The following is a 19695-nucleotide window of genomic DNA, read 5'->3' on the forward strand; positions in this document are numbered from 1 at the left end:
ACCCCTAGTGGGGGAGGAGTGTAGGAGGCAGCCGATCAATGATGTTTCTCTTTCACCTATGTTTCTATCTATCCCTCTCCCTTTCTCTTTAACAATCAATAAAAATATATTTTAAAAAATAAATAAAATCAATCAAAAAATAAAAGGGGTGTCTGCAAAAAGTTCAAAAGGGGGAAAGTAAGTCTTGCTCCCCTTCCTTATCCTGTTCTTGCAATTCTCAGATTCGATTCTAATGCCATTATGTGTACTCACTGTGCATTTCCTTCTTTCCTTGATGAGGCTGTAATGATTAACTCAGATTTAAAATTTCTTCCCTATAAAATGGAGTGGTTCTCAGCATTTAATCATTACGACTTTATAATTAAAATGCTACACAAATATGAGGTGTTATTCTTCTTAAAAGGAAAAGCAAGGCCTAGACAAACACTGTATTTTGAACTTTCTTTAGAACAGAGGTCTCTTGGGTCCTTAGAGCCAGCCCCAGGCTTGACTGCTTTGTTCCATTGGGAGTGTTCCCATCCTCACCTTGCCTTCAGCAGGGAGGAAGGCTGAGCCCCTGCCTGACACGCCTCGGTCTGTCCCGCAGGTCATCACTTACTCCGGCCATCATGTCTACGATAACCTGACTGAGGAACAGAAGGGCCGAGTGGCCTTTGCTTCCAATTTCCTGGCAGGAGATGCTTCCCTGCAGATCGAGTCTCTGAAGCCCCGAGATGAGGGCCTGTACACGTGCAAGGTGAAGAATTCGGGCCACTACGTGTGGAGCCACGTCGTCTTAAAAGTCCTAGGTAAGGTAGAGTGCCAGCTAAGCGCCTACCTGGGCAAGGGACAGCCACAGCCATCGTGGTACTACAACGTCCTGTTCAGCACTCTTTTTTAGATTGAACTTATTGGGGTGACATTGGTTAATAAAATATATGGGTTCCAGGTGTACAATTCTATACAATAATACATCACCTGTGTATTGTGTTGTGTGTTCACCTAATGAGATGTTCGGTACTTTGGAGTCTACATTCAGATTCACCTACTCCAGTTCGCTGGGAAGAAGTATGTTCTGTATTTTAACGGTAATGAAAGAAGAAAAAATAATCACAACTTTCTATGGTAGCCCTTAAAAAAATTAAATATCCTCTAATATTTGAATGATATCCTTATATTTAACTTAAATCTCTCCGATGATTTAAATTCATTTGTTTGTTTGTTTTTAACAGCAGAAGGTAAGTACTACGTAATATCTGCCAAATTAATGAACTCCTATCCTTGTCTCAATATTAGTAAAACCATACTCAGCTTTCCTAAAATTTCCAATTAAATATGTTTCTTCTATGAGAATGATGTAGTTTTTGAGGCTGCCTCTGAAAATTCCACCATTGGAAGCAGCTGGAGTAGGTGTGAGTGTACAAGGGACAGAGCAGTGTATTTCTGGAGGTGATGTAACACAGGGCTAGGAAGCTAGGTAACGGCTTTGAATCCCCACTCCAAGTGAACCATCAGGATGGCCGGGGAAACTCAACAGGATATAGTTCTTCCATTGAGTCTACTGTTTGGGGATCTTTGAATCAGTACTTTTTTTCCTCTTTCTTTTTGGCCAGTGAGACCATCAAAGCCCAAGTGTGAGCTGGAAGGGGAGCCGAGAGAAGGCAGGGACCTGGCCTTGCAGTGCGCGTCGTCCTCTGGCACTGAGCCCATCGTGTATCACTGGCAGCGAGTCCGGGAGAAGGAGGGGGAGGAGGAGCGTCTGCCTCCCAAATCCAGGATCGGTAAGTCATCTTCCCGCCGGTCTATTGAGACAACAGGACGGAACTGTCCGTGAATTCCAAACTGGACAGCAATCACCATGCAACCTCAACTACACCCCTGCATCTCTGACCTTCCATTTTCACCCATAAACTGGGACTGTCTTTTCTGTTCTCAAATGGATTATAAAGTGTAAAAAACATTAGAAAGAAATGTACCAAATAAATCCACTCTATCTATCTTGGTTAGTCTCCCTTAAATGTTCACAGCCCTTTGTAACTTTTGAGGATTTGCTATCATTTAAAAGAATGTTCACCTTTCTTCCCATGTCCCCAAATGGGATCTATTCTATCATCTATGTCATCCTTCCCAAACGGGACTAGGGAATCTTGGGTAGATGATGTAATAAAATCAACACGAAATGCAGAGCCTGCACTGAGGGAATCGCGTCCTTTCTGCTTGCGTAGACCACAGCAACCCGGGCCGCGTGCTGCTGCAGAACGTCACGGCGGCCTCCTCGGGACTCTACCAGTGCACAGCGGGCAACGAGGCCGGGAAGGAGAGCTGCGTGGTGCGAGTCACGGTGCAGTGTAGGTATCCGCAGGTGCTGCTTCCCCGCACTGTGCTTCAAACATGTCCACATGTGGAACAGGTTTGATCATGAGTAAGAGTAACCGTTATTTCCAGGAGAACATGGCTGTCACCCAAATCAGCCCAGTAGTTGCAAGGACCATTCGGCAGTTGTGTGAGCTCTTTCTTTACAATCATGTGTCAGCTTTCTAAAGAAATGTATTATATCTGGGTGGGGACCAAGTGGAGATTTCCTTTATAAACTTCCCTTACAAAAGGGTAACTTCCGTTTTTAGAGCTTTTCCTGTGTCTGCAGTTTCTCAGAAATGATCAGCTTAAAATAATCTTAAAGTTGGAGAGGCATATTTTGGGGTGGCATATCCTACTGCCCTTCAACATCAAGCGGGGGAGTCAGACACCGGGGTAAGTGGGGACTCAGGAAGATAACGCTCTGGGCATACGCATCCTGTCCAGGGCTTAGGTCTTTTAAGTTCATGCATCTCCTAGTTTGTTTCATTTCGTTTCCACTTTTGTTTCTGAGAAAACAGATGTGCAGAGCATCGGCATGGTGGCGGGAGCAGTGACAGGCATGGTGGCCGGGGTCCTGTTGATCCTCCTCTTGGTGTGGCTGCTAGTCCGAAGGAAAGACAAAAAGAGATACGAGGAAGAAGAGAGACCTAATGAAATCCGGTGAGTCCCTCCCACATCTCCTCTCCCACGGGCCTCCTTCCTGGGGCCAGTTCCACAGCGACCAGCAACGCAGTGGCCATTTTCTCTCACCCAGGCGTCTGTGTGAGGGTTGTTCTGGTAGGCAAGGAGGGCCAGCCTCGGACAGAAGGTCTGGCTTGCCTTGACTTTAGGGAAACTGTCTCTCCTCCAGAGATGCAAGCGATCAACTCCCCATCACTTCTGATCCCTTCCGCTTAGAGCGGGCACACCCACGGGCCACAAAGGGTTTCCATAGGCAAGCCCCAGCTCAAGGGGCGCGTAGTCTTCTAGACCATGTCAATGGCCAGAGCATCTTCTCCCAGAGCGAGAGCTCATCTCTGAGCTACCAAGGGAGGTGCATGTGCCTAAGCCACGCTTTGAGCCTCAGAAAGCGGGCAGTCCCTGTTCCCTACGTGGCTGCCTTCGGGGGTGTTACCTGAGGTCTGCAGCGTGAGGACTTTATTGAGAAACTTGACAAGGAAGAACCGCAGGGGAAAGATCCCAGTCTTTCCAGTGTTACATCTCCCCTCTGCTGTGTTTTCTCTTCAGAGAGGACGCCGAGGCCCCGAAAGCCCGCCTGGTGAAGCCTGGCTCGTCGTCTTCTGGCTCTCAGAGCTCGCGCTCCGGTTCCTCCTGCACGCGCTCCACCGCCAACAGCGCCCCCCGCAGCCAGCGGACACTGTCCCCGGAGGCCGCGCCCCCGCCCCCGCCGGGGCTGGCCCCCCGCACCTACAGACTAGTGGGGCCAGAGGCCAGAGGCTGTGAACCGAAGAGAGTGCACCCTGCTCCCCTGGCCAAAGCAGAGAGCACGGCCAGCAGGATCCCCAGCCGGAGCCGGCCCCTCCAAACTGTCTAAATCCCCGGGACTCTGACGCCCAGGCTTTCCCGGGAGTCAGGATCTTAGGACTTTTCTAGTCACTAGCTCAGCCACCAGCCACACAGGCCCCTCGATTCAGAGGAGAGGTCACTCTAGCGGGGAGGCGGCATGGAGCAGGTTCAGTGCGCATTCTCCGTAAATGACACCGAACAAGGGGAGGGGTGTCAGCTGACCGCGTCCGGCAAGGCTTCGGACAGGAGTGGGGGGAGCGGGTCTAGATCCGGGCATCTGTGGACCAGACTGTGGTGAGAAAGGCTGAGAAAGGGGGAGGGAACCCATGCGAAACTTCTCGCCTGAGATGTTTTGTATCAGTACTTCAGTTCACGATTGTCAAGAAGTGAGGTGTTGTTCATACATTTTTTCTGCCTTTCTGCAAACCTACTGAATTATGTGATTATCCAGAGTCAAGCAGAACCCACAGCCTTATACTACACCTTTCTGCACCAGGGACTGGGATTGCCGCTTCTGAGAAACTCCAAACAGGAAATGTCTCTTCTATTCTGTCTTGATCTCATTTACCATAAGGTTTGGATATGAATTTCAAGAGGAACTGAAATAATGGGAGATGGAGATGAATTGAGTTTCTCCTACTCTATCCAGCACTAATTTTCTTCTACTCGCATTGGACCATTAGAGCACTAAAAAAAGAGTCCAAAATGTGTGACAAGGGACTATGAGAAACCTTTCATCTTGCTGTTCAGAGGGTCACTGACAAATATCAGAACTGTATGCTGAACAATTGTGGGTTTTCCCTCAAATCAGATGTCTCCATACTGCCCTGCTGGATCGCTCTAGAGCAAGAAAGCATTCACTGTGTCATTTCACAAGGTCCTTAGAAAGAAGTCTTACAGGGAAAGAGACCTCTTAGAGATGCTGAAAGACCATGATGTACCATTATAGTCTTTCTGAGAACACACAAAACCAGCATTTCCAGACTGACTGGGTTAGACAGGGAGATTAGGTCACTTTTTCTGATGCCACAGAATGGCATAAGGAAGTTCAGCACTGCACCAAAGTCAGAGCCTTCTCTATTTGTTTCCTCTTAAGATGTGAACCTGGGACTTCTGACGATTCTAGGCCTTAGGTTATCAGAAAGATCAGGGATTGCCATCGTTTCCTACTGGCACTGCAGGTATGTCAAAGTCATTCCTGCCTGAGAAGTTGGGACAGAGCGAAGTTCAGTGTTTTACCAGCTGAGTCTGTAAGTCTAGCTCTGGGCTACAAGGAAATGGAGTCAATTTGAGGAAGAGATGGTAAGGCTCTCTAGTGAGCAGCAGGAGAGGTGGGGTTAATGCCTGTTAACACTCAGTTGGCATCTTGGCAAGAATAAGCAAAAATGGATCACCAGGATAGCTCTCAGAAGAGCTGATCCATGGGAGAAGAAAGGTCTGAAAAATTAAAAACAAACAACAAAACCAAACAGCAGCCTCCAGTAAAATAACTTGCCCTTTTAATAGTTTTGACTATCCTACTCAAATTCATCCTATGCAAGAATTCGAAACCTGAAATAGCCCTTCGAGGACCCTAGTGCAAATGTCAACAGATCAAAGCAAAAGATTTATTGTTGAAAGGGCAGCAGAGGCTATAGAAAAGAAAAAGCAACGCTGAAGATGGTGGTGAAGCATTGCTTCTAAGTCAGATACTGAAAGGGAGAAGGCTGCTCTGGAACTGGGCCCCATTTCTCTGGTTTTTCATTTCTACGTTTAATTCTTACAACAGTGTCTTCACATTGTGCAAATGCATTTCTTCTAAAGCCCTTTAAAGAAATAGGGGTTTAGCCCAGCCGGCATGGCTCAGTGGTTGAGCATTGACCTATGAGCCAGGAGGTCACGGTTCAATTCCCGGTCAGGGCACAGGCCCAGGTTGTGGGCCTGATCCCCATTGTGGGGTGTGCAGGAGGCAGCCGATCAGTGATTCTCTCTCATCATTGATGCTTCTATCTCTCTCCCCCTCTCCCTTCCTTCCTGAAATCAATAAAAATATATTAAAAAAAAAAAAAGAAATAGAGGTTTGGCCTTGGCCAGTCACTCAGAGCATCAGCCCATGGATCTAAGGGTCGAGGGTTCAGTTCCTGGTCAAGGGCACATGCCTCAGTAACAAAAGTTCAATCCCCAACCCTGGTTGGAGCGGCATGCAGGAGGCACCCAATCAATGTCTCTCACATGGATGTTTCTCTCCCCCTCCTCCTTCCTTTCCATTCTCTAAACATCAATGGAAAAATATCCTCTGGTAAGGATTGAAAAATAAATAAATAAATAAATTAATTAATTAATTAAAAAAGGGGGTTTGTCAGTGGTTAGAGCATTGGCCTGCACACCAAAGGGTCTCAGGTTTGATCACCAGCCCCAGGCATGGCCACCAATGTGACACATCGACATTTCTCTCTCCCCATCCTGCCCTCCTACTCTCTCTAAAAATCAACAGAAAAAAATGTCCTCATATGAGGATTAACACACACAAAAATAGGGGCTTACCTTGGGTGAAAGTTCTCATCTGTGTTTTCTTACTCTTTAAAGTTGAGAAATAAGAGACATTGAGGAAGTAGTATAAAGAATGTAATGTTAGCCAAAACCGGTTTGGCTCAGTGGATAGAGCGTCGGCCTACGGACTGAAGGGTCCCAGGTTCGATTCCCGCCAAGGGCATGTACCTTGGTTGCAGGCACATCCCCAGTAGGGGGTGTGCAGGAGGCAGCATATCGATATTTCTCTCTCATCGATGTTTCTAACTCTCTATCCCTCTCCTTGCTTCTCTGTAAAAAATCAATAAAATATATTTAAAAAAAAAAAGAAGAATGTAATGTTAGTTTAACTTCAAAGGGCTAGCAAATTTGGAATGTTTCTTGTACTAACACGGCCTCATTGTAAGATAAAAAGTCCCTCACTTTACTTTCTCATTCTTCTTGTAGTGGTGCCCAGCAGCTTGTCATTTCTGCTGGGTCATGTTGAGAATTCTCTGTCCCGGAGAACCTGAGCCACACAAGGGCCCAGGACACTGCATCCCTAGCAATTCTGCTCTGATCATTACTTCCTACCTTGAACCTACGGCAGCCGTGGGCAAACTACGGCCCGCGGGCCGGATCTGGCCAGTTTGAAATGAATAAAACTAAAAAAAAAAAAAGACCGTACCCTTTTATGTAATGATGTTTACTTTGAATTTATATTAGTTCACACAAACACTCCATCCATGCTTTTGTTCCGGCCCTCCGGTCCAGTTTAAGAACCATTGTGGCCCTCGAGTCAGAAAGTTTGCCCACCCCTGGCCTAGGGCCACGCCTTGGAAAGTAGGATTTAGTCCCCTTTGCGTGAAAAGGCGTTTAGGTTATTTAAACATGTAGTTATCAGAAGATTAAAATACCAGTTGAATAATCCAGATTCTTTTGGAAATCAACTCACACTGGAAATCTACAAAACAAGTCACAAAACTGATAACTACCTAAAATCTGAGAAATTCTAGGGCTTGGAGATTCTGAGAAAGAAGGTGATGAGGTCTTAGTAATGGTGGCGACCTTCCTCTTTGAGTCAAGCTTTTGAGTTCAGATATGACAGGCTCCAGGCTTAAGATAAAGTTTGAACCGTTACTGTTTTCAAACCACATTCCATTAATTTTGCAAGTCAGATAAGTTTGATGCTTGAATACGAAACAAACAAACACAGGATACAATCACTAAACGTTGGAAGAAAGAAATGTCCGGAAGATACAGACAGAATGATGTGAATGTTTAGAGAATAACCATTTCAATAAAATATATAAACTGAACTTAAAACTGAAAAACAATGAAGTTGATGCCTTTGTTATTAGACTGTATAAAAACAGTTTCAGAATTGCTGGTGCAAAAACACACTCATTTTGCCTCATTTCTGTTAAGCCGTTTATACTTCCATCTTAACTTCTCAGTTGCCTTGTAATCGGGACTGTGATCAAAAAACAAGTATTTATTACAGACGGATCTGTGTCTGCAGTGAAAACATAAGTAAGTAAAGGGGATGAGGTAGGAGAGGCTGAAGCTCATATAACCTGCCCGGGGAATTGGCTTATTAGCTTTCTGCCAACGGAAGGACAGAACTCGGACTGAATACATCTGCTCTTTGTTGACTTCGGTCACAAATACACCAACCACGTGTCTCCCCCAAGGCGCGGCGCTGGGCAGTCCTGGAGACACCCCGCGATGGCGGGTCCACGCTAGACCCCCCTTAGGGACTTTATCAGAATAACAGTGTTTGCTAAGCAAGTGCAGGTGACGCACCCACAGGAGAGCAAGCACCGGACCCCGGTGAACCGGGGCTCCGCGGCATGGAATGGGGCGACGGCGCAGCCCCGGGCCGCGCTCGGCAGGGGCCAGGCCTGGAGGGCGGGTGCTCCCCCCGAGCCCCGCGCCGCCCCCGCCGCTTCACTGTAGGGGCCGGCCGCTCATCACACCCGAACTTTAGCTGTAAACTCGATCGTTCCGTTTCACCAGGACTCGGCCCACGGCCTGACCTCGCGGAGCGCCGCGATCGGCGGCACATCCGACCGCGGGTCGGGCCCAGTCCACCCACCGGCTGGGCGGCTGGGCCGCAGGCAGGGCGGGGTCAGCGCCGGGGCTGGGAGGGGGGCGAGCGGAGCCGGTGCTGAACGAGCCGGGGGAGGGGGGCAGCCTCAGGCCCCAGGAGGCGGAGGAGCCGCACAGCCCCCCCACCCCGGAGCCACCGAGCCCCGAGGCCGCGGCCCGGGCTGCCTGTGGCGGCTCCCCTCCCCCGGGCCCCCTAACCCCAGGGAACACGGGCCTCGGGGACTGACCGAGCGGGAGCGGCGTCTGCTCAGAGCACCGCGCGCACTGAACCGGGGGCGGGGTGTCCGCGCCTCCGCGGTGCGGCCGCGCTCGGCCCGAGGCAGAGAGGAGACCGGGCCGCCGCCCGGAGGCCGTGACCCAGCGCCCGGGGCGGCCGGTGCGGGAGCCGCCAACGCGGGAGCGGCCGCCTCGCTCGGAGGCCCGTCCACCCCGGGCCTGGGCGGAGGGCGGGCCCAGCGCCGAGTGCGCTCCCGGCGGAGGTGGGGCGGGCGGCGGGGTGCGGGGTCCCCACCCGGACCCGGCCTGGGCGGGCCCGACCCGAGGCACCTCCACCCCTGCGGTGCGGCCGTGAAGCGAGGGCGCAGGCGGCCTGGCGGCTCCCCAAACCGCAGACCTGGGTGGCCCCGGAGCAGTCACCCCAGCAGCGCCCAGGGGCCCGCACCGCCGCCCGCGCCTTGGGGCCAGGCCCTCGCCCGGAAGCAGCCACTGCGAATCGGGGTCCGAGGAACCCGGGGGGTCGGGGGCTCGAGCGCCTGAGGGGCCCGGGCCGTGGGGGAGGGGGAGCCCGTGGGGGAGGGGCGCCCGCGGCCATCTTGTCCTGGCCCCACTTCCGTCTCCTCTCCCATTGGGCGGCCCCGGGTGCGCCCGCCCCCCTCCCGCCCGCGTTCCGGGGCGCACGCGCAGAGGCGGACGCCCTTCCCCGGTGACGCTGGGCTCCCGCGCGCGGGCTTGGCCTCCTCCCCGCCTCCCCCGCCCTCTCCCCGGGGCCGTTCGGAGCGCGGGGGCGGGAATGAAAGTTCCAGAACGCTGCGGCGAGTGCGTCATCGAGGGGCGGGGCGGAGGGGCGGGGCCCAGGGCGGAGCCAGCGTGCTCATTGGGGCTCGTAGGGGAGGTCGCGCGCCCATTGGTCGAGAAGCCTTGATGGGCAGCAAGCAGGGCGGGCCCCTTCTGGAAGGTTCTGAGGGAGGGTATAAGAGGCCGGGCGGCGGCGGAGCTCGGCCTCATTGAACGCGGGGACACCAGTTCGGATCGGTCTGTGCCAGCCGAGCGCGCACACCAGGTAAGGCCGCGGCCGCTCGGTCCCTGGGAGCTCGACAGAGAAGAGAGGAGGCGGGCGGGCGGCGGCCGGGAGGGCTCTGAGGGCCCCCGCGGGCCGCCTGCGCGAGCCTTCACCGGGCCGGGGAGGTTCGCTCCTGGCGGGCGTGGGGCGCGGCCCGGGCGGAGGAGCGGGCGTGGGGCGCGCAGTCCGGGAAGCATGCGACGACCAGCCCGCGCTCGGGAGAGGGAAGGGAGCGGCCGCGGCCTCCTTCGGCGCGGAAGTGGAGCGCTTTACAGCCGCCCCTCCGCTCCCCGGCCGCCTGGTTAGGCAGGTCCACCCGGGTTCTCTGGCAGCCATTACTGGCGCGCGTCCAAGGCGGGGGAGGGGGCCTCGGGGAGCACTTTCTGCGCCGGCGGTGCAGCGGGCGTGGGCGCCGCGTGGTGGGGAAGCAGTCGGGGTGGGGGGCAGTGCCAAGGTCCCAATCGGGCTTGAGGCCACGTGGTCGCCAATGGCGCAGACCTTCCCGGCCCATGTTTCCCCTTCAGCCGGGGGCTGCAGTGGCTTTAACCCGCCCGTGAGGTTATCGCCGGCAGCGCTACTGAGTGGTCATACTGTGCCGGCCTCACCCGACCTATTCGATCCCGGCAGGCCACATGCTCTCGGTTGTGGGCTGGAGCCTCTGTGAGGCGAGCTGATCTCGAAATTGATTGTATTCTAACTCAAATCAATAAAAATATTTAAAAGTGGTCACACCTAATAATAGCCTGACTTTCAACTTAACAAAATAAGCATTTCTAAGCGCTCAAACTTTTTTCCAGCAACCATGTCTAAGGGACCTGCAGTTGGCATTGATCTTGGCACCACCTACTCTTGTGTGGGTGTATTCCAGCATGGAAAAGTGGAAATAATTGCCAACGATCAGGGAAACCGAACCACCCCGAGTTATGTTGCCTTTACTGATACTGAGCGATTGATCGGTGATGCTGCAAAGAATCAAGTAGCAATGAATCCTACTAACACGGTCTTTGGTAAGTCTCTAATATTAAATAAAGTCGTGGCGTAAATTAAGGCACCTATTGTGCAGAACTCAGGTTTAAATATAAGTGTGGGACCAGGAAAGCCCTAAGAATTGGAAGAATCATTTAAAAAGTGTAGATGAAATAGATATGAGCAGCAGTCCATAACTGCTTAGGCTAAAATTTTGAGGTATGGGCAGCTCAGGAAAACTTAATGAAATTTGCTGGCCATACAAAAGTTTAAATAATTTACTATGAACGTGGGTTGCTAGGCATCAGTATTTGAGTAATTGAGAGCCTAGGATGTTTGGGAAAATATAAGGAAATTGATAATTCGGATTTGCATTTCTAATATTTGTGCAGATGCCAAGCGCTTGATTGGACGTAGATTTGACGATGCTGTTGTCCAGTCTGACATGAAGCATTGGCCTTTCATGGTGGTGAATGATGCTGGCAGGCCCAAGGTCCAAGTAGAATACAAGGGAGAGACAAAAAGCTTTTATCCAGAAGAGGTGTCATCCATGGTTTTGACAAAGATGAAGGAAATCGCAGAAGCCTACCTTGGGAAGGTGAGTGTGGAAGGCATAGCTGGGGATGGCAACACCAGATACTTAGGTTCTCTGGTGGGTGGATGACTTGGGTTTTGACTGACCAAGAATATATAGACAAGTTGTCAGAAACTGGTCTATTTGTGTTCACAAAAATGTTTTCTGTAATTTGCTCTATTTTGAGTGCATGCCTGAGTAGGTGATCATAGGACTACCAGTGTGTATGAACTACAATATTCTTTATTTTTTCCTATTAGACTGTTACGAATGCTGTTGTCACAGTACCTGCTTACTTCAATGACTCTCAGCGTCAGGCCACCAAAGATGCTGGAACTATTGCTGGTCTCAATGTACTTAGAATCATCAATGAGCCAACTGCTGCTGCTATTGCTTACGGTTTAGACAAAAAGGTGTGTACCATTTGTGCTGCATGTCTGCATTACTTTAAGATTAAATATGAGCCTTAGTAAAAAGTTGGCATCTGAAATAAATTTAACAAGCGATCTTCATTCTAATGGCAGGTTGGAGCTGAAAGAAACGTGCTGATCTTTGACTTGGGAGGTGGCACTTTCGATGTGTCAATCCTCACAATTGAAGATGGAATCTTTGAGGTCAAATCTACAGCTGGGGACACCCACTTAGGTGGAGAAGACTTCGACAACCGAATGGTCAACCATTTCATTGCAGAGTTCAAACGCAAGCATAAGAAGGACATCAGTGAGAACAAGAGGGCTGTCCGCCGCCTTCGTACTGCTTGTGAACGTGCTAAGCGTACCCTCTCTTCCAGCACCCAGGCCAGTATTGAGATTGATTCACTCTATGAAGGAATCGACTTCTATACCTCTATCACCCGTGCCCGATTTGAAGAATTGAATGCTGACCTTTTCCGTGGCACCCTGGACCCTGTAGAGAAAGCCCTTCGGGATGCCAAGCTTGACAAGTCCCAGATCCATGATATTGTCCTGGTGGGTGGCTCTACTCGTATCCCCAAGATTCAGAAACTCCTGCAGGACTTCTTCAATGGAAAAGAGTTGAATAAGAGCATCAACCCTGATGAGGCTGTCGCTTATGGTGCAGGTAATCCAATGACCACCCTACTTTGAACAGTTCTAATGGTAGCCTCTTTGGAGAGGCTCAAACTGACTCGCTGTGATGAATGATCCTTAAACATTCGTAGTTTCCACTAAAAGCTTAGCTAATGATAGCCTAACTTCCTTGGATGTCTGAGCGATTGAGAGAATTGTTAATGAAAAAAGGAGTTGTGTATCACTTTTTAAAACTAACTACTTCGTAATCTAGCTGTCCAGGCAGCCATTCTCTCCGGAGACAAATCTGAAAATGTCCAAGATCTGCTGCTGCTGGACGTCACGCCTCTGTCCCTCGGCATCGAGACGGCTGGCGGCGTCATGACGGTGCTGATCAAGCGCAACACCACCATCCCCACCAAGCAGACGCAGACCTTCACCACCTACTCCGACAACCAGCCGGGTGTGCTCATCCAGGTGAGTTTCTCTCAACCAGGCCTGACGTATTGGAAGGTCCTATATAAAACGGGGATTGGGGTGGGAGGGGAGACTTGGCCCGCTGTGATGATGGATTCCAAAACCATTCGTAGTTTCCACCAGAAGTCTTGTGTTGGCCAATTCCTTCCTTGGATGTCTGAGCGGGTCAGTCTTCCCTAATTGAAGTTATACTTGGAATAGCATAAAAAATTTGCAGTAGTTTTCTAGTAATTTCTATTTTCTACCAAGGTTTATGAAGGTGAGCGTGCCATGACCAAGGATAACAACCTGCTTGGCAAGTTTGAACTCACAGGCATACCTCCTGCACCTCGTGGTGTTCCTCAGATTGAAGTCACTTTTGATATTGATGCCAATGGCATCCTCAATGTCTCTGCTGTGGATAAGAGCACAGGAAAAGAGAACAAGATTACCATCACTAACGACAAGGGTAAGTTAAACCACAATATTGAGTGTGTCAATGCCACCTGGACTTAAAATTTAATAGTAGGGACATGCTTTGGGTCTTAAGTTTGCATGTTCCAAATACTTCTGCCCTGGGGGAGGGGCATTTAGCTGAGATGGGGATTGTAGATTACAGTTTTCAAACATAGGCCATGTCTAAATGCCACAGGTCGTCTGAGCAAGGAAGACATTGAGCGCATGGTCCAAGAAGCTGAGAAGTACAAAGCTGAAGACGAGAAGCAGCGGGACAAGGTGTCTTCCAAGAATTCACTTGAGTCCTATGCATTCAACATGAAAGCAACCGTTGAAGATGAGAAACTCCAAGGCAAGATCACTGATGAGGACAAACAGAAGATTCTTGACAAGTGCAATGAAATCATCAACTGGCTTGATAAGAACCAGGTATGTAGTTTTTTTAAATTGAGTGGATGGGCCTAGAGCTTGAGGACATTGGAGGTCACAATGATGAATGGTCCAAACATTCGCGGTTTCCACCAGAATTCCCCTTGTGTTGGCAACTTCCTTCCTTGGATGTCTGAGTGGCCCACGACTTCATAAGTAGTCTTTATAGTGATGGCAGGCTTCTGTGTCTAGTGCCTTATCAGATTGCATTAGTTCCATAAAGGTTCCTTAAGTTTTGATGGTAAAATATTTTATCCTTTTCCCAGACTGCAGAAAAGGAAGAATTTGAACATCAGCAGAAAGAGTTGGAAAAAGTCTGCAACCCCATCATTACCAAGATGTACCAGAGTGCAGGAGGCATGCTGGGAGGAATGCCTGGGGGCTTCCCTGGGGGCGGAGCTCCACCATCTGGCGGTGCCTCCTCTGGGCCCACCATTAAAGAGGTTGATTAAGCCAGCTTTGAGCATAGATCTAGCATTGTTCCACACAAAATACTGAAGGACCCAAATTTGTAGCAAATTCCATGGCAGTTTTAAAAGTTGAGCTGTATAGTAAATAACGGGGCATTCTTGATACTTGAATACGGACTGTGCACAGGGAAAGGAAATATAATGCACTTTATAACTATTGTAAAGTGGAAAATGCAGCGTCTTAAATAAAACTATTTAAAATTGGCACCATACAATTGCCTGACTCCATGTTTTATAAAGGTAGCGCTCACTTTCTAGGGTGGGATTTCCCTCTGGCCTAAGTATTTACACACAGTATCTGGGTTGTCAAGTATAGATTACTGAAGTTCAGTAAATTCTTAAGGAAGGTTTAAATGAAAGGAAATGAGAACTTTGAGTTAGGGCTCATAATTTAGTATATGGTGCTATCAACACTAAAATTTTGAACTGTAGATACAGTAATTCCTTTCAGGATTAAGTTCTTGGAAAGGAAGTGCTAAAAGGTGAATTCATGTCAAAGTTTGAATAAAATTGAATCACTGAACAAAATCCTAATTTCTTGGAGTGATAAATGGTTAATAAAAATGGTAGGTTCAGGTGGACAATTCTGTGGTACACCACCTGCATGGTGTATTGTGTGTTCACCGCCCCAGGTCATTTTGAAGTTTCAAGGACAGCTGGTTTGAGCAAAGATACCACCATATGTGCCTGAATGGAAGTACAATGTTAATTTGAACCTGTGGAGTAAAGAGGGCCCTCCCACCAGAAGCCCTGCTCAGGGCAGCTTTTGCTGGTTTTTCTTAGTCCAGGGCTTCCTTGGCTGTGGTGAGGGTCTTCTCCCCTTTGAATCAAACTAATTTGGTTGGAAAGGAGTTGAGCAGCTAATAGGTTTTGATCAATCAGCCTCACCCAGGGGTCCTCAAACATTTAACGGGGGGCCAGTTCAGTGTCCCTCAGACCGTTGGAGGGCCAGACTATAGTTTTTAAAACTGAACAAGTTCCTACACATACTGCACATCTTATTGAAGTAAAAAAAACACCAATATTTGTATTTGCATGTGGCCTGGGGGCAGTAGTTTGAGGACCCCTGGCCTAACCTTCAAAGTTAATAGGCTGAGAGGAGGAACCCAATTTGTAACTACAGTGCCTTTAGGTACTTAGTAATCCGCTTAGGAGCAAAGGCCTTAATGGTTCTTTGTTCATGGGTTGTATGTTAGCAAAGTTTTTTTTGTAAATCACTTTGTCCTAATGGACCTCCATTTCCTCAAGCCTGAACCAAGGTGATGCTAAAATCTATACATGGCCTGGAGGTGTGTCCACTTGTCCCTGTGGGGGTCAGTTTAGGATTCTAGGTGTCTCAAGGCTCTCAGAGTAACCCCACCTATTGCTTCTTCTATCATGGTTCTTGGTAAAACGCAGGTATTGCATAGGCTATAGTCTGATTTCATAACCCAATAACCGCAATTCTCAGCATTAGCCTAGTTCATAACCAAGCCTAGTGAGCATAACCAAGAGGCTGATTGCCATTCATAAATGCTACAGTTAACCCTTTGAGTGCCAACCAATATCCTAGGAACTATGCCAAAATTGCCAAGGCATTTTTGCTGATTTTACAGCAGTTTAGGAAAATATGAGTTGCAAGTAAATGAAGTTACATATTCAAAAACCTTTACTACATTGACATACTTAGCAATATCATCACTAATAAAAGCAGACTTAGAACTGGACGCCATTTCGAAGCTTTGATAGTGCTCCCGGCACTTTTGGCGAAAGGAGGAGCGCGATCGTGCTCCCCGGCACTCGGGTTAATTTTTCTTGTCCATAAGCTGGCATCAGTGAAACACTGGAGGGAAAAATCGCAGTTCCCTTTATGGGGATGGGAGAAAATGCATCGGTGGGCCTGTGTAGTAGAAAATAGGGTTTGGGAGGAGGGTGGAAATTATTTGCTTTATTTTTAGTTAAATCTGAACAAGAAGGTTCAGAGAAAAGTAACCTCGTAAACCGGGGGAGGAGATTCAGGCATTGACATTCTATAAAAAACTTCAAAACATTTTTGTGAGAAAAACCTATCAAAATAACTAGACTTAAGACACTTGTTTATTGTGCTGTATATGTTCTTTGGTAATAACACTTTAGCCTATAAATATGTAAATGAAAAGATTAGCCTTTGACTATGTTAGGGAAATTATTTTAATTGTTGCCTTGTGCTGATGAAGAACTAATTATATTTCTTGGTTGTCCTTTAGTTTATGTAGCTCCATTCTTTCAAAATGCTTATACGAAGAGCCAAAATGTATCAGATCTGTATGGTCAGAGATGTGGCACTCATAAGAAAGCATGTTACCATTTCTTCGTCCATTATGACCCCTTTTTAAATTTATGTGACTTTCATTAAAGATTACATTTAAGGTTTAAAAACAAAAACATTTTTGTTCCTGCACAGTAGTGCAGTGAATTATAAAGTGCCCAGCTCATCTGAATACAGAACTTTACTCCAAAACCTGTATTTTTATCTGGGCTTCATGCTTACTGGGGAAAAAAAGTACGTACATGCAATTATGTACTTAATTTGGTCCCAATATTCATCTTGAGTTCACTTTTCATTTTTTTATGTTTTTACTGATTTCAGAGAGGAAGGGAGAGGGAGAGGATAGACACATCAATGATGAGAATTATAGACAGGCTGCCTCCTGCATGCTCCCTACTGGGACTGGAGCCCACAACCTGGGTGGGTATGTGCCCTGAACTGTGACCCACCAGCCAGGCTGAGTTCACTTTCACATTGTTTTTTCCAGTACTTTGGGATTCACAATTGTAGATTGACCTTTGCAAGTAGAAGTCTAAGGATCCAAGTAATTCACATCAACTTTGCTTTGTCTTTCTTTTAATCAGCCTTCTGCTGCATGCTGAGCCTGGTTGGGGGAGTAGACACAAAGCTAGTGAAGATCAGTTCCAGTCGTAAATGTCTACAGGGTAGCAGGAGAGACTGACATACACACGATGAATTGAGGACAATTACAAAGTGACATTACAGGTACCAGGTAGCCTAATGATTGTGGGAAGACCCTGGAAAGAGTATTACATAAGTCATTTATTGGAGAAAGCTTAAAGGAAGATGCAGAGAAGGTGGCCATAGGAACACTAATGTCTACCATTTTCCATTCAGTTCAGTGTTGGCAAGTGGTTCCACTTCTTTTATTTGATTCTAACAACATGGGAAGAATGGCTGGATAGTCGAGCTCTGTGTGCATAAGTATGTAGGGCGGCAAGAATGTTACTTTTGCATGACTTTTTCTAAGGAGGTGGTTGTAAGAGGGAATGTCCTGGCCTAGATGCCTGGTTCTGAAATTTGCACAGGGTACTACTGGGTTGGAAAGGGAGCAAAAACTTGTGTCCCTCAACCTCCACATCCAGCTTTAAGAGTTACAGGCTGGCTTCAGCTGAACTGAGCAATAACATGGCTGACTTCGAAATGTATTTTTCATACCATAGCTTGTTTGATCCAACAGTAACCATTACACTTTTAAACTACTAAGGCAATAATTTGTTAATCCTCACTTGATATTTTTCCATTGCTTTTTTTTTTTTTTTTTTTTTTTTTAGAGAGAGTGGAAGGAAGGGAGGGAGGGGAGGAAGAGAGAGAGAGAGGAGAGGAGAGAAAGACACATCAATTGGTTGCCTCATGCAGGAGCCCTGACCTGGCCAGGATTGAACCTGCAACCCTTTGATGCATGGGCTGAAACTCTAACCACTGAGCACACCAGCCAGAGCAGGAAATAACTTTTATCTTTAATGCTACAGCAATAAAGTTACTCACTACTGTAATATTTATGTACTTAAAATGTCATGTAAAGATCGATGTTTCATCGATGTTTCTAACTCTATCCCTTTCCCTTCTTCTCTGTAAAAAAAATCAATAAAATATATTAAAAAATAAAAGCCCTAACCGGTTTGGCTCAGTGGATAGAGCGTTGGCCTGCAGACTGAAGGGTCCCAGGTTCGATTCCGGTCAAGGGCATGTACCTTGGTTGCGGGCACATCCCCAGTAGGGGGTGTGCAGGAGGCAGCTGATCGATGTTTCTTCAATGTTTCTCTCTCATTGATGTTTCTAACTATCCCTTTCCCTTCCTCCCTGTAAAAAAATCAATAAAATATATTTAAAAACCATGTAAAGAGCTAAAATAATGCCTTCAAACAATCCTTTTCTCAAACAGTATTTATTGAGTACCTACAATGTTTCAAGACTTGTGCATAGTAAGCAATGGCGTTTTGGATTTTGTAAAGATAGAATGGAGTTACTGGTGAGGCATAAATAGGAAAGTTTGGGACAATTTTCATTTTTTTTTGAAGTCTATATGTGGATGTAAGGGCATCTTTGTCCACTAGATGGCAGTAGCTATTTATAAAACTGCTACCAAGGCAGATGGGAGAAATTGCCAGATTTTTTTTACGAAGTTTTGTGCTTTTGGTTTTTTCTCCCAAATTTTTATTGAATTTATGGGGTGACATTAGTTAATAAAATTATGGATTTCAGGTGTACAATTTTATAATACATCATCTGTAATCTGTACACAGGTGGGGCAAAAGTAAGTTTATGGTTGTTTGTATGGAAAATAACTAATTAACTCATAATAGTACAAGAATAAACTCTATTTTGGGTATGTACTCACAACTATAAACCTAATTTTTCCCCTTCCTGTATTGCATTGTGTGTTCACCCCCTAGTCAGGTTTCCTTCCATCACCATTTATCCCCCTTTTACTGTCTTTTACCTGCCCCCACACCCAAGATTTGTGCTTTTTGTTTGTTTCACAAGTTTCCTAACTGGAAGGATAGCAAACACTGAGGAAGGAAGTCAGCCTCAAATATTCACCTTCCACTTCCAGGTATTCCCAGTTAAGTTGAGCAAGTGCCCTGCTTGGGGGGTATGCCTTTTATTCCCAATCCCATTGTGTGTGTGTGGGGGGGTGGAGGGGATACAGACAGACTTTGAAACGTGGAGGGGGAAAAGATAAAGCTCAGTGGGAAGATATTTTTAAGCTAAGAAAAGAAAGAGGCTGCAGAGCTGACTTCCCCAAGGAGGGGTAGGGGAGGGAGAGGCAGAGAGAGAGAGAGGAGAGAATGGGAATGAGATGAGTTTGTCTTGCTGTGGTAATTGGGAAAATGGAGGAGGAGGAACAATAGGAATATGAGTGATCATGGCTGTGTTGTTTTCTTTATCTCAGCTTGATTGACATATAATTGACATATTCCTATATAATAAAGAGGTAATATGCAAATTGACCATCATGCCCTTGCACAAGATGGCCGCCCCCATGTGGGCACAAGATGGCCTCCCCCATGTGGGCACAAGATGGCCTGCAGGGGAGGGCAGTTGGGAGCAAACAGGCCTGCAGGGGAGGGCAGTTGGGGGCGATTGGGCCAGCAAGGGAGCAGTTAGGCATCGATCAGGCCAGCAGGGGAGTGGTTAGGGCAGCCGTGGGCAAACTACGGCCCGCGGGCTGGATCCGGCCCCTTTGAAATGAATAAAACTAAAAAAAAAAAAAAAAAAGACCGTACCCTTTTATGTAATGATGTTTACTTTGAATTTATATTAGTTCACACAAACACTCCATC

General features: G+C 47.6%; 2 protein-coding genes and 1 non-coding gene across 3 annotated transcripts in view; all 3 read left to right on the top strand.

Annotated features, from left to right (window-relative positions):
* Positions 1-4390, top strand: part of LOC118678261 (CXADR like membrane protein) — a 95377-nt gene extending 90987 nt beyond the window's left edge. Inside the window, exons 4-8 of the mRNA XM_036353703.1 lie at positions 587-788; positions 1593-1760; positions 2205-2327; positions 2856-2997; positions 3565-4390. Coding sequence (XP_036209596.1) covers positions 587-788; positions 1593-1760; positions 2205-2327; positions 2856-2997; positions 3565-3871 — 942 coding nt within the window. The 3' untranslated portion in view covers positions 3872-4390. The remainder of the gene's footprint in view (positions 1-586; positions 789-1592; positions 1761-2204; positions 2328-2855; positions 2998-3564) is intronic.
* Positions 4391-9564: 5174 nt separating this feature from the next.
* On the top strand, positions 9565-14312 carry HSPA8 (heat shock protein family A (Hsp70) member 8). The gene is made up of 9 exons (XM_036353574.1): positions 9565-9721; positions 10519-10728; positions 11080-11285; positions 11522-11674; positions 11786-12341; positions 12564-12766; positions 13016-13214; positions 13398-13630; positions 13897-14312. The coding sequence occupies exons 2-9, from the start codon at positions 10524-10526 to the stop codon at positions 14080-14082; spliced, it is 1941 nt and encodes a 646-aa protein (XP_036209467.1). The 5' UTR covers positions 9565-9721; positions 10519-10523; the 3' UTR covers positions 14083-14312.
* LOC118678658 lies at positions 12846-12931 on the top strand. Its single transcript, XR_004974955.1, has one exon. It is a non-coding gene; the product is annotated as a small nucleolar RNA SNORD14 (small nucleolar RNA).
* Positions 14313-19695: the final 5383 nt, after the last annotated feature.

The sequence above is a fragment of the Myotis myotis genome, unplaced genomic scaffold (genome assembly GCF_014108235.1).
Source record: "Myotis myotis isolate mMyoMyo1 unplaced genomic scaffold, mMyoMyo1.p scaffold_m19_p_20, whole genome shotgun sequence".
NCBI classification, from domain to species: domain Eukaryota; kingdom Metazoa; phylum Chordata; class Mammalia; order Chiroptera; family Vespertilionidae; genus Myotis; species Myotis myotis.

Coding starts and splice junctions, on each gene's coding strand:
- HSPA8 (XM_036353574.1), top strand. CDS start 10,524: ATGTCTAAGGGACCTGCAGTTGGCATTGATCTTGGCACCACCTACTCT. Junction 12,767..13,015: donor AGCCGGGTGTGCTCATCCAG/GTGAGTTTCTCT, acceptor TTTTCTACCAAG/GTTTATGAAGGTGAGCGTGC. Junction 13,215..13,397: donor TACCATCACTAACGACAAGG/GTAAGTTAAACC, acceptor TAAATGCCACAG/GTCGTCTGAGCAAGGAAGAC.